Source organism: Mus musculus, chromosome 13 (assembly GCF_000001635.26).
Source record: "Mus musculus strain C57BL/6J chromosome 13, GRCm38.p6 C57BL/6J".
In the NCBI taxonomy this organism is placed as follows: Eukaryota; Metazoa; Chordata; class Mammalia; order Rodentia; family Muridae; genus Mus; species Mus musculus.
This window is the reverse complement of record NC_000079.6, coordinates 15,459,560-15,484,997: the sequence shown is the minus strand read 5'-3', so window position 1 is coordinate 15,484,997 and position 25,438 is coordinate 15,459,560. Positions and strand designations below refer to the sequence as shown.

At 43.4% G+C, this 25,438-nt stretch overlaps 1 protein-coding gene and 1 long non-coding RNA gene across 3 annotated transcripts in view; one reads left to right on the top strand and one right to left on the bottom strand.

Annotated features, from left to right (window-relative positions):
* Gli3 (GLI-Kruppel family member GLI3) overlaps positions 1 to 21,275 on the bottom strand; it is a 266,304-nt gene extending 245,029 nt beyond the window's left edge. Inside the window, exons 1-2 of one of the 2 annotated variants that reach the window (NM_008130.3) lie at positions 20,887 to 21,275; positions 6,834 to 6,998 (exon numbers count right to left, since the gene is read on the bottom strand). In NM_008130.3, coding sequence (NP_032156.2) covers positions 6,834 to 6,957 — 124 coding nt within the window. In that variant the 5' untranslated portion in view covers positions 6,958 to 6,998; positions 20,887 to 21,275. The remainder of the gene's footprint in view (positions 1 to 6,833; positions 6,999 to 20,886) is intronic. The other variant, XM_006516552.3, reaches the window with a different exon arrangement.
* Positions 20,380 to 25,018, top strand: Gm6556. The gene has a single exon (XR_001780862.2). It is a non-coding gene; the product is annotated as a predicted gene 6556 (long non-coding RNA).
* Positions 25,019 to 25,438: the final 420 nt, after the last annotated feature.

Genomic DNA, 25,438 nt, shown 5'->3' with positions numbered 1-25,438 from the left:
CCTCCCAGAGGGACGTCTCCCACAAGTGGCCTCCTGCCCCCTTGAGCTTCCACTGTTTGGTGGCTGTTTCTGATTCTGACCAGTGTGTTTCTGGATTATGAAATGCTCACACCACTTGATCACAGCAGTCACAGGCGACCCAGGGACTTTCCGAGAGCAGACACAAGTCATGCTCTTTATTCTACAAGGGTGCCAGAACTAGGCAAGATGGTGGTGTTATCTGCTCTCAATCAATCCGATTGTCTACATGTTGCTTTTCTTTTCTTTTTTTAGAAGAAATTTACGACTGAGATTCAATATTGGGAGCACTTGTTCTTACTGTACGATCTCAGTACAAAATTAGATTCTATCTGAGATTCTCACTGAGGATTTACGAATGAGCATTTCATTCACTAACTATTGAGCAGCATCAGTAACAGCAACTTAAAAAGGCATTCTCTGACCTTGGTTGCCACTATCCACTGGCCTGCTAGTTTAGACCTTGTGGCCACATATCTGGAATGAATGCAGAAAGTACTGGCTGATTCTCAAAATCAGATTAAAATCTATCCATTGCTAGATTACTAACAAATGACACTACATTACTTCATTACTACATTGAAAGGATGGAGATAAAATTTATCAGTGAATTAAATCCTGCCAAATTAAACCTAGTGAATCACTACCAGTGAAATATTTACGTACCCACAGTGGCAGTCAGAAGGTATGTAGCCCTAGCCCAAGATCACATGACATTTTTCCAGCAAGGCTAAAGTTTAAACTTTGGCTTTAAGGTAATTATCACTATTAAGTGTCCTCACGTACATGCCCCCTGTCTCTTCTCTGCACGTCTGGAAGGCCTAGGAAATGACTTCCTAGTCTAATCTCCATATGATAAGGTTGTCTTGGCCATCAACACTGCACTGAGGCAAGCTATGGAGGAGGGTAAGGCAGATAAATGAGGCACTATTTTACCAAAGTTGAATGAAAACTTAAAAGTGTTAAAGAGATGGAGGAAGGATACACACATAGAACATGGGAGTTTTAGGATAGTGATACTATTCTACAGGTACTGCAATGGTGGATACATTGTATGCATTTATCAAAACCTCCTTTTTATGGCTAAGTATATTATCTTTCCTGCAAGCACTCAGGATTGAAACCTCTCAGTCACTTGTGATCCCCTCCCACGCTCATGATCTTGGGAACCCCAATGCAAACTACAGATTTTAGTTAATTCATTATTTCTGACAACACATAATGCAAAATATTAGTAAGGAGAGGAAGGGAAGGAGCCTTCTGCTCAAGGTTTCAATGAGCCTAAAACCATTCTAACATACAAAGTTTATTAATTAAGATATAATTAGTGAAGAAATTAAAATATTAAAGTTATTATGCAGTTTCCAAGAGGATAAAAAAATGCATGGTGAAACTGAGAACACACACTTGCACACTGACAGCCAACACCTGGTGATATCAGCAGAACTCGTGGTCTGTGGAGAACTACATGAACAAAGCAAGAAGCCCTTGCACTTAATCAATGAGCAGATCAGAGTCAGGCTGCTGTCAGATTTTAGAAGATAGCTACACATTAAGTCAATGGCCCTGAGCTTCATCCTGTAGTCACTTCACCCTATGAGTCACTGACGATTACAGAACAGGGACTTCACAGCAAGAATCACAACACTGCTCATCCAACAGGAGCATGCAGAGCATGAGAAGTCCAAGGGAGTGGACAGAAGGCCACTCTGAACCGTCATGGCATGGGACAGTAAGGATGGAAGGGACGTAGTGTAGTGTAGTGGGTTGCAGGGAAATGGGTGATTGAGCAGAGGGAAATCTAGCAGGATCAGGGGCCTGGAAGGGGGTCAGAGGGTGACAGCAAGGCTTCCAGCCTGGACAGTATAGCTAACTAATATGGAAAGCAGAGTAGCTCAGGGATAAGTAGTCTTGGAGCCCAAGACGGAGTTGCTATGAGAAGATTACTCGTCACCATTTAGTTAGGTTTAAAGAAAAAGTTCTTCAAGTAGAATAAATAGAATGTCATTAATACGGTGCAAGCCACAGTGCAAGCTGGCATGGCATTCAGAGAGGGGTGTCTCACCCCTGCAAACAATGAGGAGGGGTGAACACACGCAAGCTACTTCCAATGCAACGCGTAGGAAGAATAGCCAGGTTTCAAGAGTTAAGAAATCTACATGAATCTTCTTTAAACTATGTTCTCACAGAACCATTATCTGTACTCCTTTCTGAGTTAGGGGACTTTCGGAAAGAGGGCAAAAAGCTTTGCTCCTTTGTTACTTTGTTCTTTTATCCATCCTTCCTCAAGATGAGCAGGCTTGGTTAGATTTGTGATTTACAAATCTTCTTGGATCCACTGAGTTCATCATTACCTATGCCAAACATTTTCCCTCTCTTCTGAAAACGGGGGCAAGTGAGGGGGACCAGAGGATAAAGGCTCCTGCTGCCAGGACTGATGAAATGAGTTTAATCCCTGGAGCCAACATGGTGGAATGAGAGAACTACTCCAGATAAGTCCTTGAAAAGTCAATGTAACTATTACCATGCTAAGGAGATGAGGAAACCCAGACACTAAGAGATGAATCACCCACTCACACAACTAGCACTTGGCATCACAAAAACTCAACCCAAACTTTGTGATCCAAAGCCTGCGTGTGCTCAGAAGAACCCTATAACGTAAAATGAAAAGTACCTGAGAGTCCCTCCTATCCACTTTACATGTGCCAAAAATGTGATGTGGGAAGCGAAGAAAGGTAAAGAAATCTAAAAACTCAAAAATCTAAGGTCTATCTGGGGTAAATCAGCTACCTACACATATGCAGACTCTCACACTGAGAGAGCTTTAAAGTGACAAGAAGGTATGGCGGAGAGCAACAATGTATTTCAAGCTTTCAACATAAGTACAAGTCATCTCAATACTAGTCATAAGTCCAACGGACATCACGTGCATTAATGCCTATGTGCTGCAGAGTTTGAAAGCATAAATCCCAAAGACTTTTAAGCAAAAGACAAACAAAAGAAACAAAAGCACAGAGTATGCCCCATCAATTAATCTATCAGCTTCTGTTTCCCACCTCATCACCATTGGGTGAATTTCTGCTTTTTATCAACTTATAAAATATCTCACTTATTAAGACAAACTCAAAACCAGAGCCTGGATCCCTTCTAATAAGTTTGACACCCTCCTTCTTGAGACAAGGTCTTACTATGTAACCTGGCTGGCCTGAAACTCATTATATAGGCCCGGCTGCTTTCTAACGCACAAAGATGTGCCTGCCTCTGCCTCCCGAGTACTGAAATTCAGGGTGGGTGCTACCATGTTTTCTTGAAGCAAAGTAGCAGAAAATACAAGGGATAGGTTATCAAGGGACTATTAAAAAAAAAAACGAAAAACTCATGGGCCAAAAATGAGGCAAAACATTTTAAATTAAATATTCAAGTCATACAGAGAAGTTTTATAGGTTAATTAAAACACGGAGAGCAAAAGAAATGCAGATTTAAAACTCATTACTTAGAAAATACAATGTGTAGCTTAGGAAGTAATGAATCATGCAAAAACAGAGAGCATTAAAGCATTTACCAAGAGCTTACCTTATTAACAGACTTGGACACCCTCAAGCCAATGTGAGGCCTAATATCTCTAAATGCACATTTATATATGAAAGCTATCCTGTTAGATGTCAAGAATAATCTCTTAAGCCACAATTGCACTTAAAAAACATTCAGAAGGCTAAATACCATTGCCTGTGTCACTTCCATCTCACGAAAAGCACGAACTGCTTAAAGCTGAAGTGTGCACACAGGAAACTATGCACATAATGTGGTTCTGTGCAGAGATCACTGAAGGCTCTGCTTACACGTGTGGATCCTGAAAAGCTACACAAATCTAATTTGACTTGGTTTCTTTCCCCCGACACAAGATTTAGAGCACAACTTTTCACTCATGTTATTTTAAATTTCAATCTCATGTAGCAAATGTTTATTTACCATGTTCTTCAAGATTTTTGAACCATATATTTTGGCTGTGTCTCTATGTTTGTTTAAACAAAACTCTAGGAGCAGATACTCAATTGAGAAAAGCAAGAAAACAGACCTGTAAGAACACGCAGTGGAATGTGCGTGGTTTGGCTGGGATGTTCACAATCAAGAACAAATTATACCACATAATGACTGGGAAGGTTAATTAAGTCAACCAACAGCTTCACCAATAACAAAACTTTTCTATTTACTTACTTTTAATCACAAAATGGGTAGAATCTAAAATATACTTTATATTCATTTGGTTCATACATCCTGATATCTGAGCTAAATCTTTTAACTGTCTAGTTACAAACTCAATATCAGAGCAGTCTTAAGGCAAGCATAACCTCTGGAATTAGGTACGATCACTGTGCCCCCTATTGTGGTATCTTAATGACTCCAATTTTTGTGAATGACTTCAGTGTAGGTATTCAGGCACTTCTAAACTGTAGAGAAAGGAGTAGGTGAATAGACAACTGAGGAGTGCACAAACAGCAACCACAATAATTTCCACCACAGGTCAACACACACAGAGCACCAATCTTTGCAAGGCTCCCTACCAAAAGCTCTAACCCAAGCAGCACAGGACGAAAGTCCATACACTGATGTGAATAACAGCAAGGCAGAGCTTGAAGCAGGCAAGAAGGGAGCGAGCAGTATGGAGACTGTGATCCCAACCATCAACCCTTACCCACAACCATGGTACAGTAAAAAGATTCCAACCTAGTTAGATGAAAACCGCAGAACTCTGAAAAGATCACTGTAATTATTAGCATTCACATAAACAAAGGAAACAGGACACTCCTCTGTTTGTCACCACATAGCCCAAGCAGACCTCAAACTCGTAATTCTCCTGCCTCAGCCTCCTCCCAAATGCAGGGATTCCAAACAGGTGTCATGCTTGCCTTCACTGGCCTTTCTTTTGCACTGTGTATTGTGTTCTAAACGCATTTGCTTATTTTCCTGGAGTCAGTCTATTAGGTGGAAATCCAGTTTTAGAAAAAATATAACAATTTTTTTGTTTTGTTTTGTTTCATCGAGTTTCCTATTGTCCCCAGATGAAAAGGAATGAATTCTTTAGATCAGGAATTCTGAAAAGCTACTCTGAGACAGATCTCATTCAGACATATGCCCTGCAAGCATGACTAGTGAGTATTTATGTCCATACGAGACAGGACTCGTGCACGTTTGGACAGGCTGTGGGCCTCAAGGGCTGATCAGGTTAGGAAGGCAAGAGTGTGAGTAGCTTAGCAAACAGGCCTATGATTATGCCAAGTGCAGAACTAGCTTTAAGACTGTCCTTTCTCTGGCTAGCTTTTGGCCCAGGCCTCCAGGCCCCCAAGTCACCACTGGGTTCAGGTTAGTAATGTTCCAGTCCCCCTCAACATGGTTATGAGGAGAACCTGTGGTCAGAGACTGACTGATGCCAAGCTGAGGAGCAACGGAGAAGCCCCAGAGTATGTGTCTCAGTGTGGAAGCAAGATCCACAGAGGCAACAGCATCTTCCCACAAAGACCACTGAAGACCCTCTGCTGGGATTTACAGGACAGTGGCTTCTAACAGTCCACATGGTGCAAAAGCATCCTCAACCAACCTGCACTGGCTTTGTGCTAGGAAACACCCACATATATGGCTCTACACAACAACATTGGTGTTTTTGTGAAGCTTAACACATATAAAGTGCTTATTCTTATAAAATTAGTATTAAAAGCACCAAATAACTAGCACTTTACATACTGTTCCTACTTACAAAATGATAAGTTAGCCTAATATTTATAAACTCCAGAAAAACAAGGAATTCAAGATAGCATGTATTTGAAATAGAATATGCTTTTTATAATACCTGAAAACAAGACACAAATATTCAGACTGGGTTAAGTAAGCTTGGGTTTAAATGCCACAAAAAGGGGAGCAATACAGACAAATTTTTACACACATTCCGGTAAAGTGAATCCATTTTTTAACTCAGACAACTTATTCTTCCTAAGGGTACACAGAAAAGTGGAGTAGAACCCAGAGCAAGGAGGCACGCCTGAAATCTATAAACACAAACTCCAGAGCAAGGAGGCATGCCTGAAATCTACAAAACTCAAAGCAAGGAGACATGCCTGAAATCTAGAAAACTCCAGAGCAAGGAGGCATGCCTGAAATCTACAAAACAAAGACATGGATGGCCTACCTAGTGGGAAAACCTGGAATGGAAGAGAAGGTCGCCACAAACCTTCAGCCTGGTTTTCCCGGTTGAGGGAGGCTGGAGTGCTCTATGCTTGAATTAAAATACCTCTCAATACTTTGCTTAAAGTGTAAAAAACGTTGATTCTGTGCTATCTCTGAAATCAATTCAACTAATTAAATTTACAAAACCAACAATGAAGTTTATGGACTTAAGATGGACTTAAAACTTCAGATGTTAAGTTTTTAAAATCCTTTCCAGTAGACAACTTTAAATTTGGGGTGGGAGAAATCCTGCCACAAATCAAAAATGTCTACATTATTTTGACTACTATAGATTTTCCATGTGAAATGCAAAGCATTTTAAAATCAAGATGATTTTCAAAATGCCAAAACAGGAACTTCTTTTTATAAATAACCTAACCTATCCCAATTTATATCTCAAAGTAGACTGAAGAAAACAAGCAGCTTGGATGTCAAGATAGAGATGACTAAAGTCTGCCCACCCTATACACCATCCTCTGTCCCATGTGAACCTCTCTTAGAGAATCACTGGTCCACGCATGGATGTTCAGTTCAGGGGATGCAGAGAACACAGCAGTGACAGCAGCTTAGCTGCTGGGAGTTGTGGGGCCACTCACCATTGGAAGTGGTACTAGAGGCCACGGCCTTCTCGCTGACATCTGTTCTCGTGGGACATTTCCCAATGGAATTTTCAGCTTTCTTCCTCTCAGTCGCCGTAGAGCTGTGGGCCTGGGCCTCCATAATGTCTTCTCATTACTTCAGCTTGTTTCTCAAAGGAATCCCTATAAAACACCACAGTGCCATCAAATTCCCAAAATGGCAGAAGAAACCTTTACCCAAAAGTCTTCTATATCTTCTACCTGAGGAGAACCTAAAGGTTTAGCAAAACCTGAATGGACATTTCCCCAAAGGGTTTTCTGGAAAAAAACATTTCGTAACTAAATTAAGGAGCCCGTCAAAGTCCCATGGAGCTGAGTTTTCACGTCCCTTAAGTAACCCCAGCCTTTGCTATCTGCACAGGAAAACAGAACAGCTCGTCATGTACAAGTTTCCTTCTGATCACTTGTTATCAAATTATCTAAGTCAGTGGTTCCGAACCTTCCTAATGCTGAGACCCTTTAATACAGTCCATTATGTTGTGATGACCCCCCCAACCATAAAATTATTTTTGTTGCTACTTCATAACTGTAATTATGCTACTGTTATGAATCCTAATATAAAAACTTTCAGAGATAGAGGTGTGCTAAAAGGGTTGGACACACAGGTTGAGAAATAATAAATTCTAAATACTTCAATTTTCAATTATCTACAGTATAAAACCCAAGTGCCACATTATTCTTTAAGCTATTTCTGTTCATTTCCCTTTGGGTGGTCAACTTTATAGGAAGGAACACTAAGAGAACTTCTAAGTCAGAAGAAAGTTTGTAATTACTAATTAGACATCTTAAAAACCAAGTGGCAAGCCTACCCACAGCCCCCCAATAACTCAGTAGACTAGGATTTCTACTTCCATAAGGCACTGGATTGCCTTGAACATCTTAACCTCAAAGCATCCAGACAAACTGTGTTCTTTACGTTTTTTGAAAAGGAAAACACTAATTCATTTGGGTTAATTTCCTAAACAAAGGTAATAAGACAATAGCCCTCCATTCCACCACAAAAGCCGGACAAAAAGTGAGGCTAACAAAGACTGGGATCACTCACAGACATGAAGACTCAACTACAGGCACATTCAGGTCACCTGTCCTTCACCAGCTCCACTCATGGGACAATAGCCCCGACTAATCTTATTCATCAATCTTCGCACTAGCGCATCCTTCCCTTATAGAATACTCATCCCTACAAAGGAGACAAAGATGAAAAGTCCACTCTCGGGCATGTTTTCTTCCAGCTCTCTAGGCTGCAACTCCCAAGGTAGGTGCTTCATCTGTCTGCTGATTGGCTTATTTTTCTACATGTAGCAGATGCCACAATGTTCAATCAAAACAGTGATTAGTGAAATAAAACAAGAAGCTGTTTAACTGGCCAAAGTGCAAAAGCCAGAGCATGTATGTTTAGTCAGCTTTAACTCACGCTCTTTATGTACACCAGATGCCCCTTGACCAAGAAGTCAAGCCTTTCAGTTATGGTTTCAGAGCCAAAGTCTACACATAAAACACTAGGGCACTGGCTATTTCCTGACTTCCATCTTTTCCTAGAGTGTCTATTGCCATTCACTCTAAACCACAGTGTTTTGGAGAATAAAAAGAAACAAGACATACTTAACAACTGTAAGACCCACTCTGAATTGAGAAGCATATTCAGAGAACACAATGAAAAACAAGAACAAAAACAGCAAGGGGTTGGACAGCACTCACAGCCTACCTAAAGCTGCCCCAGGAGCTGTCCAGCACAACCTTGGCCAACCTGGACTCCCTCTCAGTTTAGAGGCGACAACAGAAGCCCTCTGCTTTTTGAGAAGAAACAAAAAATCTTTACCCCAGAAACACTTAATTCCCAAGGGATCACAGACCGTCCAAAACTCCTCCATGAGCCTGAATAAAAACCCCTAAAGAGAACTTTTCCATAGTTGCTTGTGTCTCTAAGAAAAACGTGTGAAGCCTGACAACCTGATTTTGATTCCTGGAACCTATACGATGTAATCAACTTCCCCAAGTCATTCTGAACTCCACATGCATAGTAACATTAACAGTAACATACATACATACATACATACATACATACATACATACATACATACATACATACACAAACCTCAGAATGGTTGATTTTACTGTTTAAGGTAAGGCCTTGCTACACACAGCCCAGCCTGGCCTCAAACTCTCAATACTCCTTCCTCAACTTGAACCCAGCTTTAAACTTCATTTTTAAAGTATATCACAAGGCTGGAGGTGGGTTGGGGGTGGCGCCCAACTTCAATTCCAGCACTCAGGAGGCAGAAGCAGGAGAGTTCCTGTGAGTTCCAGGTCAGCCTAGTCTACAGAGTTCCAGGCCACCAAAAAGCTAGACTGTGACACACTGTCTCCAAAATCAAAACAAAAACCAAGCATATCGTAAGAATGATTGACCCAATCTATATCACCCCTACTCCCAAAGAGTTTCCCTGAATAGCCATTACTACCCAGATTGCTATGTGCTTGCTAAGAGATCTGATTTTCCAGTTCTACTTCTGACACAATGCATCTGTCATGGACGGTAACACCTAAGAGCCTGTATTTGAAGAAGCACTAACTGTCAAGGTCACTGCAGCTTCCAAATAACTGCTCTACACATTTATATTTGTTCGTCACTATGTATGTATCCATGAGAGGACTCAATTATATTCGTAAGTATAGAATGAATAAAGTGTATTCCTGAACACTGAATTCACAACCCACAGAACCTATCCCATCTCCAACTGTAATGATAAAGAACTGTGTTTAAGAAGTCTTCGTTGAACATACATCTCCCTGCTAGACTGGAAGCCTCATGAGGAGTGGACGTCTATCTTCTCAACCACTAATACAAAGACAAATGCTTACTGGGTAAACAAAGGTTCACGCCAGGGTCCTCGGGACTTCTAACTCTGCTGTGGCTTGAATTTGAAACATCCCTGAGCTAGCTACATACATCTTCTTCTATGCTAAATGTTCCATTGAAAACTGGTCAGTTCTGCAAAAGCTAAAAATTGTATCAGGAATCCTTAATCAAAGCACCAAATTCAGATACCACAATCTTCCCCTTCAAAACTGATACACGGTGTTATTAGCTGAGCTGGGGCAGTATACTAATATAACACACAAAGGAACCAGACAGCACCCCATCAAGAAAGAAGGTTCCCGGTAAGAACCAACAAGTCACTTAGTTCCTTGGTAAAACTGAATTTTATGCAGTTTTTGGGTACCCCTTAAGGCAACATTTTAACAAAGCAACTCACCCTCCCAGAAATCATCACAATAGAGAAAGACACAAGTGCCAAGAGGCACCACCTGAAAGCTACTAATTAATGATCTTAGAAAATACTAATTCCTACCCCTATTTGAAATAGATTTTTTTAAAAAAACTAGGCCTTTGGTAACTTAAAAAGTCTACCCCCTTCTTCTATTTTGACAACTTATTTTTGGATCTCATTAATTAGCAACTAATTATTTAAGTGTAGTCAATGCTCAGTCCAGGGCTATAAAATGGCAACTTGCCAAGGCAGACATCTGCTTCCTGTATAGCATGGTGAGTTATATCAGCTTATTTTACTGATAAAAACACAATTTTATCCTTGTCACAAAGAAAACGCTTTAACACCATAGATGCCCACACCCTATGTAACTGTTGAAATGGTGACTGTTTCTCCCTTCGGGGTGGCTTTTTCATAGGACATTAAGGGATTTGGAAACACAGACCAGAGTTGACCCTGGCTGGAATGCTAAACCGTGGCAAGCTGAAGCTATATAGACAACCTTAAGCAATAAAGTATATATAGCATTTAGACTGTACGAATTAAGGGGAGGAAGTAATTCCACTTTATTCCAAATACTTTTCTCTGTAGGACACATGCTACTATTTTTCAGACATGAATGAAATGAAGACTTTCCTCCGGAGACACTTTCCTGTTGACAATTCCAGCCTGTCCCCTTCAGTCTTTCACCACTGGGACACTGCATGCAGGATAAAACCACTTGGCTTTTTTTCTGCTTTTCTTTTCTCTCTTTCATTCTTTCTTTCTTCCTTTCTTTCGTTTTTTAGGGTGAGGGTGGGGACCTAAGTATGAATCCTAGCAAAAAGGTTACAGGCAAATCAGCTGCCTGCAACTAGTATTTGCCTCCTGAGGGCTTCAGTTCCACAGGTAAAAAAAAAAAAGAAGGATAAAAGCTACTTCCTGGAGGCAAAACAACCAAATCTTTTTTCATTCAACTATTCCAAACCTCTAGTAACTTCCCAGAGGCCAAAGTCCAGAGCACAATTAATTTCAGACCATTTTTTTTTAAACATCTACTCCCTCTCCTAGCAATTTGCCTTAAAGGTACATCTTTTCTTTCTAAATTCCAAGTGTGAACCTTCGTCAACCTCCCCTGAAACTGACTAAAAAAAGTTTTCTGAAGCTACCAGGGAAAACACTTGTAGCAGATATTCACTCTGAAAGTGACAGGGTTGGAGGTAACATTGACAAAAATGAAGAATTTTGGAGGTGAGGGAATGCTATGTTTTCAAAGCACTTTCACACAGATGTCCCATTTACGAAGGGACAGGCTCTGGTTGCTGCAGCCCATTTAGTCTGAAAGCTATTTTATTGAGGGGGGTGGGGGGTGGTTTCTTGTCCTGACACCTCAGAATGGAACAACCTCACACCTCCAACCACTGGGCCTTAATTCCTGCTCATTCACTGTTCTTCGGTGCCCTGCTGGCAACTTGAGGTTTTGGCCATCCAAGGTGCATGCACCCTGTCCATCTCAGAAGCTGCATCCCTAGAGGCTCCACCTCTGAACCACTGCAGCCTTGTCTTCTAGAGCTGCTAATGAAGGTTCTCAAGCCATGGTCCAGCAGCTCAACACATGCAGGTAGGTATCCCTTACCAACCTGGGTCAGATTAGCTTTCCTGCTCTCCAGGAATATTCTTGGGAACTTGCAAACTCTCTCTATAGGTAATACAGAAAAATGTCCAACAGTCAGTGGGAAGGAGGATTGTTTGTTGCATCTATGTAGTCTGAACTAGCCAAATTCAAATAGGGGTGTGTGTGTGTGTGTGTGTGTGTGTGTGTGTGTGTGTGTGTGTGTGTGTGCATGCACAAGCATTGCAATATTATAAAACACTGCGGAACAGTTGAAAATTCTGCAGGAAAACAAATATGTTCATTCACAAAAATGTCTACTGTCTATCAAGTTGGCCCCCTTCCCAGGCTGCCATAAATAGATGCAGGTGCTGGGAACGGTCAAGGCAGGCATATGGCCTCACTGTCTCTCAGAAAGCCCTCCATGAGGGCCTTAGCCACCACAGACGCTTCCTGTAATAGTAAAGAATTCTCTTTTTTTAATCCCAATTCTTTTTTTTTCTTTTTTTTTTTAATTAGGTATTTATTTCATTTACATTTCCAATGCTATCCCAAAAGTCCCCCACCCGCTCCCCCACCCACTCCCCCACCCACACACTCCCACTTCTTGGCCCTGGCGTTCCCCTGTACTGAGGCATATAAAGTTTGCATGACCAATGGGCCTCTCTTTCCACTGATGGCTAACAAGGCCATCTTTTGATACATATGCCACTAGAGACACGAGCTCCAGGGGGTTCTGGTTAGTTCATATTGTTGTTCCACCTATAGGGTTGCAGATCTCTTTAGCTCCTTGGGTACTTTCTCTAGCTCCCTGTGATCCATCCAATAGCTGACTGTGAGCATCCACTTCTGTGTTTGCCAGGCCCCGGCATAGTCTCACAAGAGACAGCTATATCTGGGTCCTTTCAGCAAAATCTTGCTAGTGTATGCAATGGTGTCAGCGTTTGGAAGTTGATTATGGGATGGATCCCCAGATATGGCAGTTTCTAAATGGTCTATCCTTTCATCTCAGCTCCAAACTTTGTCTCTGTAACTCCTTCCATGGGTGTTTTGTTCCCAGTTCTAAGAAGGGGCAAAGTGTCCACACTTTGGTCTTTGTTCTTCTTGAGTTTCCCGTGTTTTGAAAATTGTACCTTGTATCTTGGGTATCCTAAGTTTCTGGGCTAATATCCCAATCCTAAACCTGCACAAAGCAGCCTCCCCCCTGGTTCTCTGCGACAACATCTCCGAACTGTAGGTACTCAGGGTTCCTTTACAATCAGAACACTAACAGTTTTCAGAAAATACCAGTGCTAACCACACCAAAGTTTAAAGTGGCATTTCTCCTGAAGGAATTAATGAGCTGTAGTCGTAGTCTAGGATGGGATGAAACTGCTGCAGTCAGACTGGCAGTGCCCTTTTCAACCAGCACACTGCCAATATCTATTTCCTTAATCCGCTTGGTTTTGCTGTTAAGATACCTGAACCTTGGCAGTAACTCTGATGGTGTTTTGTTTTGTTTTGTTTTAATGCATTTAAAGATTCAAGACAACTAAGCAGACGGCTGGATTAATGATAACCTGGTCCGCTTCTCATACATTAGAACATCCACAGGCCCTAGGAGACCAGAAGGAAAAGTCACCTGAAGGCTATAAGCAGCACTCAGAGCAGCACTCAGAGCAGCACTCAGAGCAGCACTCAGAGCAGCACTCAGAGCAGCACTCAGAGCAGGTCTAATGTGAGAACTCACACCCTGTAGCTCAAGAACCTGCTGCTGCAGGAGAATAAGGCTTTTATTCACACCTGCCTGTACACTGTTAAGCAGGACGGTCTCCCTCGTATGTTAATGTTTCAAAAATCCACAATGAAGCAGGGATTCTGAGAGGGACTCTGGGGGCAGGCTTTCCCTGCATGTCTCACAGAAGAGTGATCGTTCTCTTCCAGCCTACTACTAGGACATCAGCTGCTACTTCATGGAGGGAGGAACCATGTTCCTTTTAAATAGGAAAAAAATCCTATTTAATATTTATACCTTCCTGGAGCTATTAAATAACCCATTTCCTAAAGAAAATAATTCCTTCACAGAGAGAGAACTCCGCCCGCCCCCCCAACATAAAGAACAAAGCTAATACTGCTTTAAAAACTTTTTGATCAGTTTTGGAAGTGAGAAACTGTCTTGAGGTTCAATAAGGAAAACGTGAAGAATTTAGTCCATTTCTTGTAATCACACATGGAAGAGAAACTTAAGAGGTCTATAATGTGCTTGAGGGTTTCTTCTGTTCAAAATATCTCTCTGAACCTAAAATCAATTAGTTATGCACGACCTCTGGGACACACCGACAATTCCCAGGAGTTCTTGGCTTTCCTTCACTTCCTGTCTGCATTACCTTGCTTTCTGCAGAAAAGGAAGCTCAACTTCATAAGTTCCTAATGAAATCTTTACTAATGTCTAACTACAGTATTTTTCATAGACAATTATTTCACCTTTATAGGATTACTTCCCACAAGGTCAAGAAAGCAGAAAACCCCATCAGTGAATAAGAAAACTGAACTCGGTCTAGGTTGCCCACTGGAAAACCAAGAGATGCCCCAGGTCTGCAGTTCATTATTTTCAATCTTCCTTCCTTACGACTGTGATGCTTCCGACTGTAGACATTTTGACAGCGTTTTGTCAGACATCCCAAAATGGAGATGTCCTATTAGGGAAATAACTGCCTGGATCCAGTGAACTTTGCTTTCATAAATTAGCTATATCTAAACTTTTCAAAAAATTATATATTTAAAAATCAATCACCAAGGGAACTATTCAACATGAATAGTTACTACATTGAAAATCATAAAATGGCATTATTGTGCCTTTTCTAGTGTTGATGTAAGAGAAATGATCACAAGCTGCCTGCTCAGCTGCCAGAGGTCTTTTAAAACCAACATTTAAGGGGAGTATGAGGTCTAACACTCCATGCCACTCCTGAGCTTCCCACAGCTCTTCCCACAGCAGCCTCCCGTGCGCTGACTGGCCTGTGCATGGAGAACAGCAGATGCCATTAGAGACACAGCAGCGGTGGAAGCAAACTGACACCTAAACTTCCTCTGCATTAGCTGGATCCAGACCTTCCCTCCCTAAAAAAACTAGATCAGACCTTCTCCATCAGTCTATAAATATTAAGCTCTGTAACAGTCTTCCCACCACATCCACATATATCATAAAAGTGTGAGTGCTTCACTGAGATTTGAAAGAATTAAGCATGTTTGCATAGCAGCAGAAAAAAAATATGCTATGCACATAGAATGTATATGACTTACAGTGCCTATGACCCTCTATCCTTACAATACAGCTTAGGGGGATATACTGCGTTTATGAATATTATGGTTTGAAACAGGTTCTCTCACATTATAGGCCAGGCAGCCTAGAACTGATGATAAAGCCCAGGCTTGTCTGAGACTTGTGACAATCCTCCTGCCTCGGCCTTCTGAATGTTAAGACTACAGGCATGAGCTACCACACCAGGCCACCACCTGACTATTAAATCACACAAGAGAAACCGATATTTAGGTATTAAATCGGCCACAGATGCTAAAGATGCTCAGCTTGTCTTCATGCAGCACTATCCTCTTCATTTCACCCTCCTCATTTTTAATGCTTTGAGAGTTAAATCTTAATTGCAACTTTTAAAGCCAGGTTTTCAAATTTTAAGGATTTTCAGATGCAGGGTCTACTTTATAAGAATTAATTACCCATGGGCCACTTATTCTATAAACTTTCTTATTCAAACAACATTCTCCAGCTGACTCAGCCTTCACCCTTTATACATACAAGACGGTCAGTCTAGCCTGCATCAACTGCTACAGACACCCTCAATGAGACTGGTGTGGAATTCCGTTGCACAGTTCAAACAGCAGGCCTTGTCCTACAGTAGTGCAGCCTGATCCATGTGTCTGGCCAGTGGAGCCCAGGTCTCCATACAGCTCAGTCATTCAAAGCTGCTGCATGAGGTTTCTCTGCACACTAATAAATCTTTGGAGTGAATTACTCTTTTAAAAAAATCATAAAATGTAATCAGTAACAAGGCTTAATTGCCTCATTCCTTCATTAATAAAATTTGAACTTATCTTTTATCTAATTGATGAGTTTTCCATCTTTTTTTTTTAATGGCAGTATATAATATAAAACACTCTTGTTAGGCATTTTATTGAATCTTCAAAAATAATCTGCTTTAAAAATAAGTGAATATGTTATATATTTTAAATTTATTTCAACAGGGGTTTAAGAATGATACTTGTCTCTCATTGTTGAATTAATTCTAGGACATAAAAATTACACAAGTACACGAATGTGCTATGCCAATAGTTATTGCTGTAGCACCCTTCCCCTCCATAGCAAAGCAGCCCCCCTCTACATGCTTCAGGCCTGCAACCAATCCAATTTTCTTCAGGTACAATTTAAATGTATAGTGCATGCTACAACAAAACTGTGGTAGGATGCCAACAGGGTCCTTAAGAAAGTTTTCTAAATCACTGGAAAGGAGCTTTGAAAGAAAGCAAGGATTACAGTCAGCTAGAAGGGAGGGAGGGGACTTACCTCAAACCAGCCAAGCGGAAATCAGAGCAGTAATTCTACAAGTCGACAGAGTACACTTTCAAAGCTGTAATAGTGTGAAGAAGTGCCGGGCAGCATGGCCTGAAGGCAGCACTAATACACTGATGACTAATGGCTGGGCTAGGGCAGACAATGAATTTGGAGCTTGAAAACGAACAGAAACCATGCAGTACTTTGACAAATGGGCTTTCACAATTTCATTCATTGAATAACCTTTAAACACAAAATTGGCTTGGGTTCTCTTGGGAATGATATGACATGTTGCTGGACAATGATGTAAGTATTTTCTTTTTTAATTATGACTCGTACACAAAATGCTAGCATGCCATATAAGAGGATATAGTTTACAGATACCACAGAGGCACACATAGAACTCAATACAATATCGCCTTTCAGGAGGAGGCCTCAGTGTCCCAGTGCCACCTTATTAACTATGTAATGGCTTTTTCATTCAGCTACTTTAGAAAGCCATAGATTTTCTGAGACATTTTGTCGGGTTGAAACATGCACAACCAGAACAAAAAACACTTTCAGGTGAAACACACACACACACACACAGACACACACACACACACACACAGACACACAGACACACACACACACACAGAGACACACACACACACACACACACACACACAGAGGCAGCTAAGGAATATGTAGGAAACTACTGTGCATTTGGTATTTCAAATGGAAAAAGTCTACTTTTCAGGGGTTAGGCAAAGGGAAAGTGTGGTAAAAACAATCCAGACAACAAAGTTTCCAAACAAATGAGCTCATAAACACTCCACAGACAGCTTCTCTCCAACAGCTCTCCTCCCCTTTTCCAGACATAATTAGCTTTTCAGTTTAAAAAAAAGTTATAAATTTGGCAATTTTTAAAGAGAGAATGAAATATGTAAACAGTCTCTAAATTAACAAGTGCCACTTATTTCAGACAACATAGCCTTCAATGGACCCTAAAAACTTAAGCAAAGGGGATACTAAGACAGGAAGCTTAGCAAGCTCCTAACGCCACTGCTGGAGCCAGGAACACATAGCATACTTAATCTGCAAACTGTGAGAGTCCACAGTGGCTTCAGCAAGATCTAAGGCATGCCCTCAAGGTTTGCTGGGATCTGGGATTAGGGGGCTGATAAGAACCTCTGCTGCCCATGGACATGTTTTTCTTCTGCAGTTAAACACAAATGCATGGAGACATTTGACTGCTGCTTGGCGTTGCTGCTCGAGTTATATAAAAGCTTTTGCAGCTCCTTTTGCTGTCAATATATCAAAGTTTAAAAAAAAAATCATCAAAGTGTGAAATTTCATTTAAAGTCTTCACCAGTCTACAGCTCTATTTCACAGGCCCATCAAATAAAAGTAAAGATGAAAAATACACTGGAAAGTACTTGAGAAAGTTTGCAGCAGCGCCGGGCCCTGTTGCAGTTTATTGTCTGCCTCTATTTGCTTTGAAAGTAGAACAGATCAATTTCCATGTAGAAAACTGACAATGTGGGGTGAAGAGCAGCAGCTTCTCCCTGGCTCTAATGAGAAGACAACCTGAAATCATTATTAGAGAACCTTTTGTTTAACAAATGTGTTTGTATGTGTTGGTTCTGTAGCCATTTCAGCCTTTGATTGCCTCTCGATCTAAAAGTTGGCAGAAAATTCCTTGAATCTTCCAAAGCAAATCAGACCAACCTCAGAATATGAATGCCAGGAGAACTAAAACCTCCTTCAAAGAACTCCTCAGCTAGGGATTTACAACAATTTCAGAAAGGAGAAAAGTCTGACTTTTAAGATAATCTACTATCGTCTAAAAGCATTAACATTCCATTACTAAGGTTTTCCTGAACATTTCATGACTCAATGACTCATGTCTTCGAGACTGATTTTTCTCAGAACATTGCTGTCTCCATATAAGTGAGTGCACACAACAATGAGCATTAAAGTGTTTCCTTTCATAAGCTTCCAAACTGTCCTCAGAAATCGGGGAGGGGAATGCAGCAAGCAGGATGGATGCCTTACGGGGGACTCACTTCTAAATGCCTGAGCCCAGAGGATGCCTGTAACTCTTGCAGCATGCAGGTAATTAAGAAAACTTCACTGGCTTCAAAACAAAGGAGAGTCCAACTTTTAGGCCTTGGAATCCAATTGTTAAATTAACAATGCTTTCATTAAGTAAGCAATGAAATAACGCGACAGAGTTATTTTTCATCAATGCTGAATTTTCTCCTTTGCAAATTAGACATACAATAAAAACTGTAAGGACACTGGAGTTCAATCAAGGAGTGTGTAAAAAGCACAGGGAATTGGTAGGCATCTGAGCTAAGCCTGCCAGTCTATTAGCAATAAAGCAATCTATATCTTTTAAAGTGTTTCTGCCTGTGTGAAATTTCAGCAGACACCTCTCACATTGAACTTATTCATGCAGCTAAACCCAGCCTTCCCTAGGCTGACTTTAAGAATTACGTACCCTGAAAGGATCTCCCCTTAGGCGGAGAGTTTCTAATTAAATAGCTTTTAGTGTAAAATAAACTCTCTGCTCTGTATAAATATGCAATTTCAGCTAATTTAAATGTTATTTCATGTTTGTTTTAAGGTCTGACTATAATCTAACTGGCCACAGAGCTCGTGGACCAGATTGTTAAAGCCAATATTTCCTAACATAAACAAATTCTGTAGATACTCTGCACAGTTTACATTGTTAAAACCAATCTCCACTGCTTTAATATATCCTCTATTGCGCTGCCTTAGAAAAATGAAGTGATTCTGAGGTTATTTCACTATTTTAAAACAGCATTTTCCTGCTTCAAAATAATCTTGACACGTGTAATTAAGAAACTGTCAGACTATTATTAATTTTTAATTTAAAACCCAAATGAAATAATTACAGGAATCAATCAATAAGGCACCTATTCAAATTACAGAGCAATTACATAAATACTCAAAATTAATACTTTAGGCCAGTTCTTGAAGAATTCAGTCTATAACTCGTGAAGACATCAAACAGTGCAAGCTTGTGACATGAGAACGAAGGAAAGGTTTCCCCTAAAATAGACTAAAATGAGATTATTTCAGATGGCAGAGCACAGTTCCCCTTCCCCCAGCCATGCCCAATGCTCTCAAGCTGCAACTCTTTTTCTAGAAGTTATTTCCACCAGACACATATTTCAGGAAAAGAAAGAAAGAAAGAAAGAAAGAAAGAAAGAAAGGAAGGAAGGAAGGAAGGAAGGAAGAAAGAAAGAAAGAAAGAAAGAAAGAAAGAAAGAAAGAAAGAAAGAAAAGAGAAGCAAGCTAGCTAACCAGCCTGCCGGCCTCATCCAAGTTCTGCACAAAATCATTTAGAAAGGGGAGTGGGGGGTTAATCACTTGAATGTTCAGCAGAGTGCACGTACTGGGCTGTGAAAAGCTGTAATTGAGGAGGAGAAGGAGAGGAAAAGAAGGGCACGAGGTGTTTTTGGAACTAATAATACCAGCGGGGCTAATGGCACTGCCCCTGTATTTGCACAGCGGCCGGCCCTCCATACCTCGGACTAAAGAGTTCTTTTACTTGAGGACGACAGTCCATCATTTCAAACTGAAGTGGCAGCTGGAAAATGTGGAACAGCTGGCACAGAGCTGGGAGAAAATGTTTTACATAAATATATGTACATATAAACTGGCAGAGGGCCATGAGCACTGTACCCAAGGCCAGAATCTACAACCAAGTTGGGGGAGGAGAAAGGGTAAACGCGGTGCAGGAAACTTCCCTAAGTGGTCTTTACACACACACAGCCAAGAAAGCCTGGGGGGAGGGGGGGTATGGCTTGGTACTCAAAAAGGTGCACTCCGGGACACAGGCACAAAGTTCACAGAAGGATACTAAGTTCATCAAAGGATAATAAGCAAAGGCCGGGCCGAGTGTGAGGGCATGTGGCCATCTGCTGAAAAGTCGCTTCACCAACTATTCAAATGTATGATCAATATTAACTCTGCCACATCCTCGGGGTCCCACTGCAACTCCAGAAAGTTAAGTGTCCCCAGCAGAGTAGAGTGATCCGTACCCAACTCTGCTCTGTGCAAATTCGGCCTCTTGGTTACCGCAAGGGCCACGGCTACTTTTCTTTCTTTCTCTTTTCTTTCTTTCTGCTCTACCTCTGGAAAGGAAGAGACAGAGTTCCAAATCACGCACAGATGGCACAACTTTCACTTTTCCTCTCCCACCGCGGAGGCGCGCCCTCCATCCGCTCACCCCGCACCCCCACCCTCAGAAGTGAAGGCGGGACCCTGGAGAGCGGGGCAGCGGCGGCTCGGCGCATCCCCAGGCGCTGCGCGCAAGCCAAGCTGCGGCTTGCGGGGGCGCGAGGACCAGCCGCAGCTCCGGACTCCCGGAGCTCTGCGCAGCACTTGGCGAGAAGTAGGCACGGACGCCGCCGCTGCAAACTTGGTCCGCGCGCCCTGGGGCAGGAGCTCTGCAGTCCGGAGAGCCGAGACCCGATCCCCGAGAGCGCGGGAAGGCGCGAGCGCACACAAGCCGCTCCGACGCCGCCGGGAAGCTCGACAGGGAGGGCTGCGGGGCCCGCAAAACAAAGAACTTCAGGCGGGACGTACCTGCGGCTTTGGCTGTCAGGTCCCAAATCCACAGACCTGCGCCGGCGGAGCGGCAGGCGGACTCGGGCTACCGTGGATGGCCTGACTGATCCCAGCGTGCGGCCCCGGCGGGCATGGTGTGGCGTGGGCCGGCGACGGGGCGAGCGGGCGAGGAGGGGAGCGGCGGGCGGGCGGACGAGTGTGCGGGCGCCGGCGGTGCGGCCCGGTCCGCTCCCTCCCGCCGCTGCAGCCCGCGCATCAGTTTCAGGGATCCTGTAATCTGATCCCTCTGAGTCACCGGCCCTGAGTGACAGTTCTGATTTGGTTCAACCGCGGGTGGGAGGAGAAAGAGAAAGAAAGGAGCCCCCCGACCGTCAAGTCGACTTTTCAACGACTAAGGGCCCGTCCAGGCCGAGCGCCCCGGTTGCAAAAGTTGAGCTCCGCCGCGCGCGCCCTTCGCGCTCCCCTCCGCGCGCTCCTGCGCTCCTCCTCCTCCCCGCCCTCCTTCCCCAAGTTTTCACAGATGTGGTCAGACTCTGCTCTCCTTCCCGGCTCCTTCTTCCCTCGCGCGCCCCCACCCCCGCCCCGTCCCTCTAATTTCCGCCACTCGGAGGAGCGCTGGGGGGGACGCGCCGAGCCGCGGGACGACGCCGCCGCCGCCGCCGCCGCCGCCGCCGCAGGGGGCGAAGTTGGTTTAAAAACTTGGGAAGACTGCTCGCCTTACTTTGCTTTCCCGCTCCTTTCCAGGCCGCGCCCGGCGGGGTCCCGCTCCGCGCGCGCGGATCCCAGGGCGCTGCGCTGAGGGGCGGCACTGAGGCCGCGCGTCGGGCCGGGCAGGGCTGGCGCGGGCAGCCGGGAGCCACGCGCTCCACCGCCTCCGCCCCTCCCGGGTCCTCACACAGACACATCCAGGCCTGCTCCTCCTCTTCCCCCTCCTTGACCCCGCGCCCGCGCGGCGCGCCAGGCCCCACCCACCCGGCAGGAGGAAGGGGCCCGCGGGTGATGTCACCCGAGCCCTCCAGGCCTGCGCTCCCGCGCAGCCGAGCAGCCGGGGCTCGCGCGCTGCCGGGCGCTTCGCCCATGCCGCCTCTCTTCGCCCCCCCCCCCCCCAACTCCGCTCTCGGGCTGGACTCCCCTTCCTTCTCTAGAGACCTCTCAGATCGCCACTGCCCCACCCCCGCACACCTCCTGGTACTTTTCCCTAGGCCAAGCCTGAAACTTCCTCTCGCGGGATGATGCTTTTGAAAGTTGAAGACTTTCCTCCCCGTTGCGTTAAACTCCGTTTGGGACGTCTCGCCGTACAGCCTACTGTCCCCGTGGGCCACTTTGCAAAGAACACAAAGACCCGAGCTGGGAACCGGGACTTGAGCTGAGAACCCTGACTTGCACGGGGTTCTTTTCCTTAAGATGCAGAGTGCCTGTCCTTGGTTTCTTTTAAAAGACCCATGTTACTTCAACGGGCCAGTGCACTCATCTCTCTCTCCCCATCCAGGTACTCACCCCAACCTGTTACTTGAAAGGGAGGATTTCAAGGGGGTGGAAGAAAGAAGAAAACCCAAGAGACATTCCAGAATACCGGAGTAAGCAGTTGGCCCACCAGGAGTGCCTTGGTGCTCAGGGTGCTCTGTGGCAGCCGTCTTGAAGGCAGAGTGGGTGGATGAATAGCTATAATAATTTGAAGAACATTTTGAAATTCACGTGCTAAACTGGGGAAAATTTTTAACGGAATTGACAGTGTATTCGTTATTTGTTTCTGGTGACTTGTTGCTTATGACAAAGACAAAAGCAGAGAGTGACTTAAGCTTTCAGTGTGGGGCTCCAGACACTTCTTAGCCATTTTTAAGCTTTCTCTCCGCTACAACACTCTGTAAGGCAAAGAGTGAAACATCCTTCACTCATCTCGGAGTGCAGGAATATCAACAGAGGTAGCCCCAACCCTCCCCTCAGTAACTGGCCCCAGGCCCCAGAGTATTCCCTCAGCCTCTGTAGACTCTGAGCCCACAGTAGATGAGCGAGAAAATGCAGTCCTCCTAAGTCCCGGGACGGCTATGGATCTCCAGTGAGATTATACCTGCAAAGTTATAAAAGACGACATCGTGTGTGAGAACTATTTTCCTTTTTGGTATTTCAAGTTAGTCAGAGGGATGGTGTGTTTCATTAATGTCAGATACATTGTTTCTGGCATTTGGGGCTGCTGCTGCCTCCACCGCGAGAATGTAAATACTGCATCCTGATAGTTTTCTCTGCTTATCCAGTGGCAAAAGGGACAGCCCATAAATCACCGGGCATAAAATATAAATTTTGACTTTTACTTCTTACAGTCTCGCAGCACATTCTGAGTCATAAAGATCTTGATTTGGGGTTCTAAAAAACACTGGAACAAAGAAAAACATTGCAAAGCTTCCTTCCCACCACGCTATCAGAACTTAGCTAATAACCAAGAAGGAACTCCGCTTTGCATCCTAAACTTTGATTCCCTCACCTTAGGAGAGGTGGGCAACTCAGATTGGCTGACAAACGCATGCACGTGAACATGGTTTACAGAAATGGTAAAGAAAAAAAAAAAATTGCCTCGCTGTGAGTTAAATAATGTCATGGAGTTTCAATACATGTTAGCTTCATAACTCTTTTGCCCAGGGAAATCTTGGATACAAATCCCAAAATGAAACAAGAGGAATTCTTGAAGGTGGGGTGTCCTTAAAATTGGAACCTTAAATCTTATGCATCACCCACCTCCTGTCCTGCAGAGGCTCCTAAGTTATCTCTTAACTCAGTAGAGGGACTTCTGTTAATTAAGGAGCCATTAGGTAGGATGCATAGGGAAGAGACTGTTCCTTAATCCATCTGAATCCCACTCTTATACAGTCATTCCTGCCTTACCTCATCACTAGTCATTTCAACTACAAATCTCTTGGGAAATTTTAATGTCATAAGTCCTCTATGTTAGTTTTTTTTGTCAACTTGACACTACCTAGAGTCATTTGGGAAAAGGGACATTCAATTGAGAAAATATTCCATAAGATTCACCTATAGTAAATTTTTTGATTAACAGTTGATGTGAGAGGGCCCAGCCCACTACGGGGCAGTTTCACACTTAGGCTGATGGTCCTGGGTTATATAAGAAAACAGGCAGAACAAGCCACAGGGAACAAGCCAGTGAGCAACACTCCTCTATGGTCTCTGATTCAGTTTCTGCCTCCAGGTTCCTGCGTTGAGTCCTTCCCTTAGTGATGGACTGTGATCAGGACTTGTAAACCAAACAAACCCTTTCCTCCCTAAGTTGCTGTGGCCATGGCCACAGCAACAGATACCCTGAGCTATACTCACAATATTTAAACCTTTAAGATGGATTTATTTTCCATAATGAGGCAAGAGACTTAACAACCCTCTTGTTGGTTTGTCAGCACTGCTGTAGCAAGCGATTATGCAGTTGATGGCTTAAACAAGGCAGGCACTAACTTACATTTCTGAATGCCAGGATGCTAAGTCATAGTGTCGACAGGGCCAGTGTTTGCCTGCAAAGTGTGGGGAAAGCCATCCTTGCCTTCACAGGCTTCTTGTAGGAGCCCCTGATCTGCTTGCTATTCCTTGGCTTTCGGCTACTTCCCATCTCTCTGCCTGGGTGATCTTAAGGCATTCTCCTTGCACTCATCTCCTCTTATGGAGTTGAGAGCTGTGGCCTATGCCACTTCAGTCTGACTTTGTTTTGACTAATTGCATCTACAGCCTTGTTTTCAAATAAGCTAGTTTTCTGAAGTTCCTGGGATGAGCACTTCTTTTTAAGAAGAAGAGGGCACAAGTCAACTCAGCAACGTTGACCCACAGGGGTTTGTTTGGAGGCCTGGGCCTCAGAACACTGGTGTTAAGATGATTGAAACCATTACGAAGTGGAATACACATTGGTTGGCTTGCCTATTGAAAAGAATATGTTAATGCTGTTATAGCCTTAGTTATTCTCAAGAAATCAAGCTTATAATAGAGCAAGGAGGATTCCTTCCAATTCTCTGGCTTCCTGTCTCACTATGTGGGAGCATTAGGTGTGTTCCCACTTCATTAGTGTCATGACTCCAGAGGTCAAACTGTCGAGGACTCTCCATCTTGAACTTTCGGGTCCTAAAGTTCTGCTGAATAAACCCTTTTGCTTTATAAAGAATTGAGCCTCAGATAATTTGTTAAGAACTATTTTTATTCATGTGCATGTGTCTCTGTGTGGGTAGATATACATTGCATAGTGGGAGGGGATACCTTTAGGAGTCAGAAGAGGGCATCAGATCACCCAGAGCTTGAGTTACAGGCATTTGTGAGCTGCCTGGGAACCAAAGTTAGGTCCTCTGCAAGAGCAGTACCCACTTGAACCACTGAGCAACCTCATCCCCTATAATTTGTTATAGCAAGGAGAAACAGACTAATAAGAACAAGAGGATTAAAGTTAATGAAGGGTCTGCAACAGAGAAGACACATTTCAGTCTAACACCAGCTTCCCATGCTCCTCTTTATGCTTTCTCCGTTACATTTCTCATCATAAATATTCTCGTCCTCACCAAGTCTGTGGTTGTTTTGTCTTCTTGTGTAG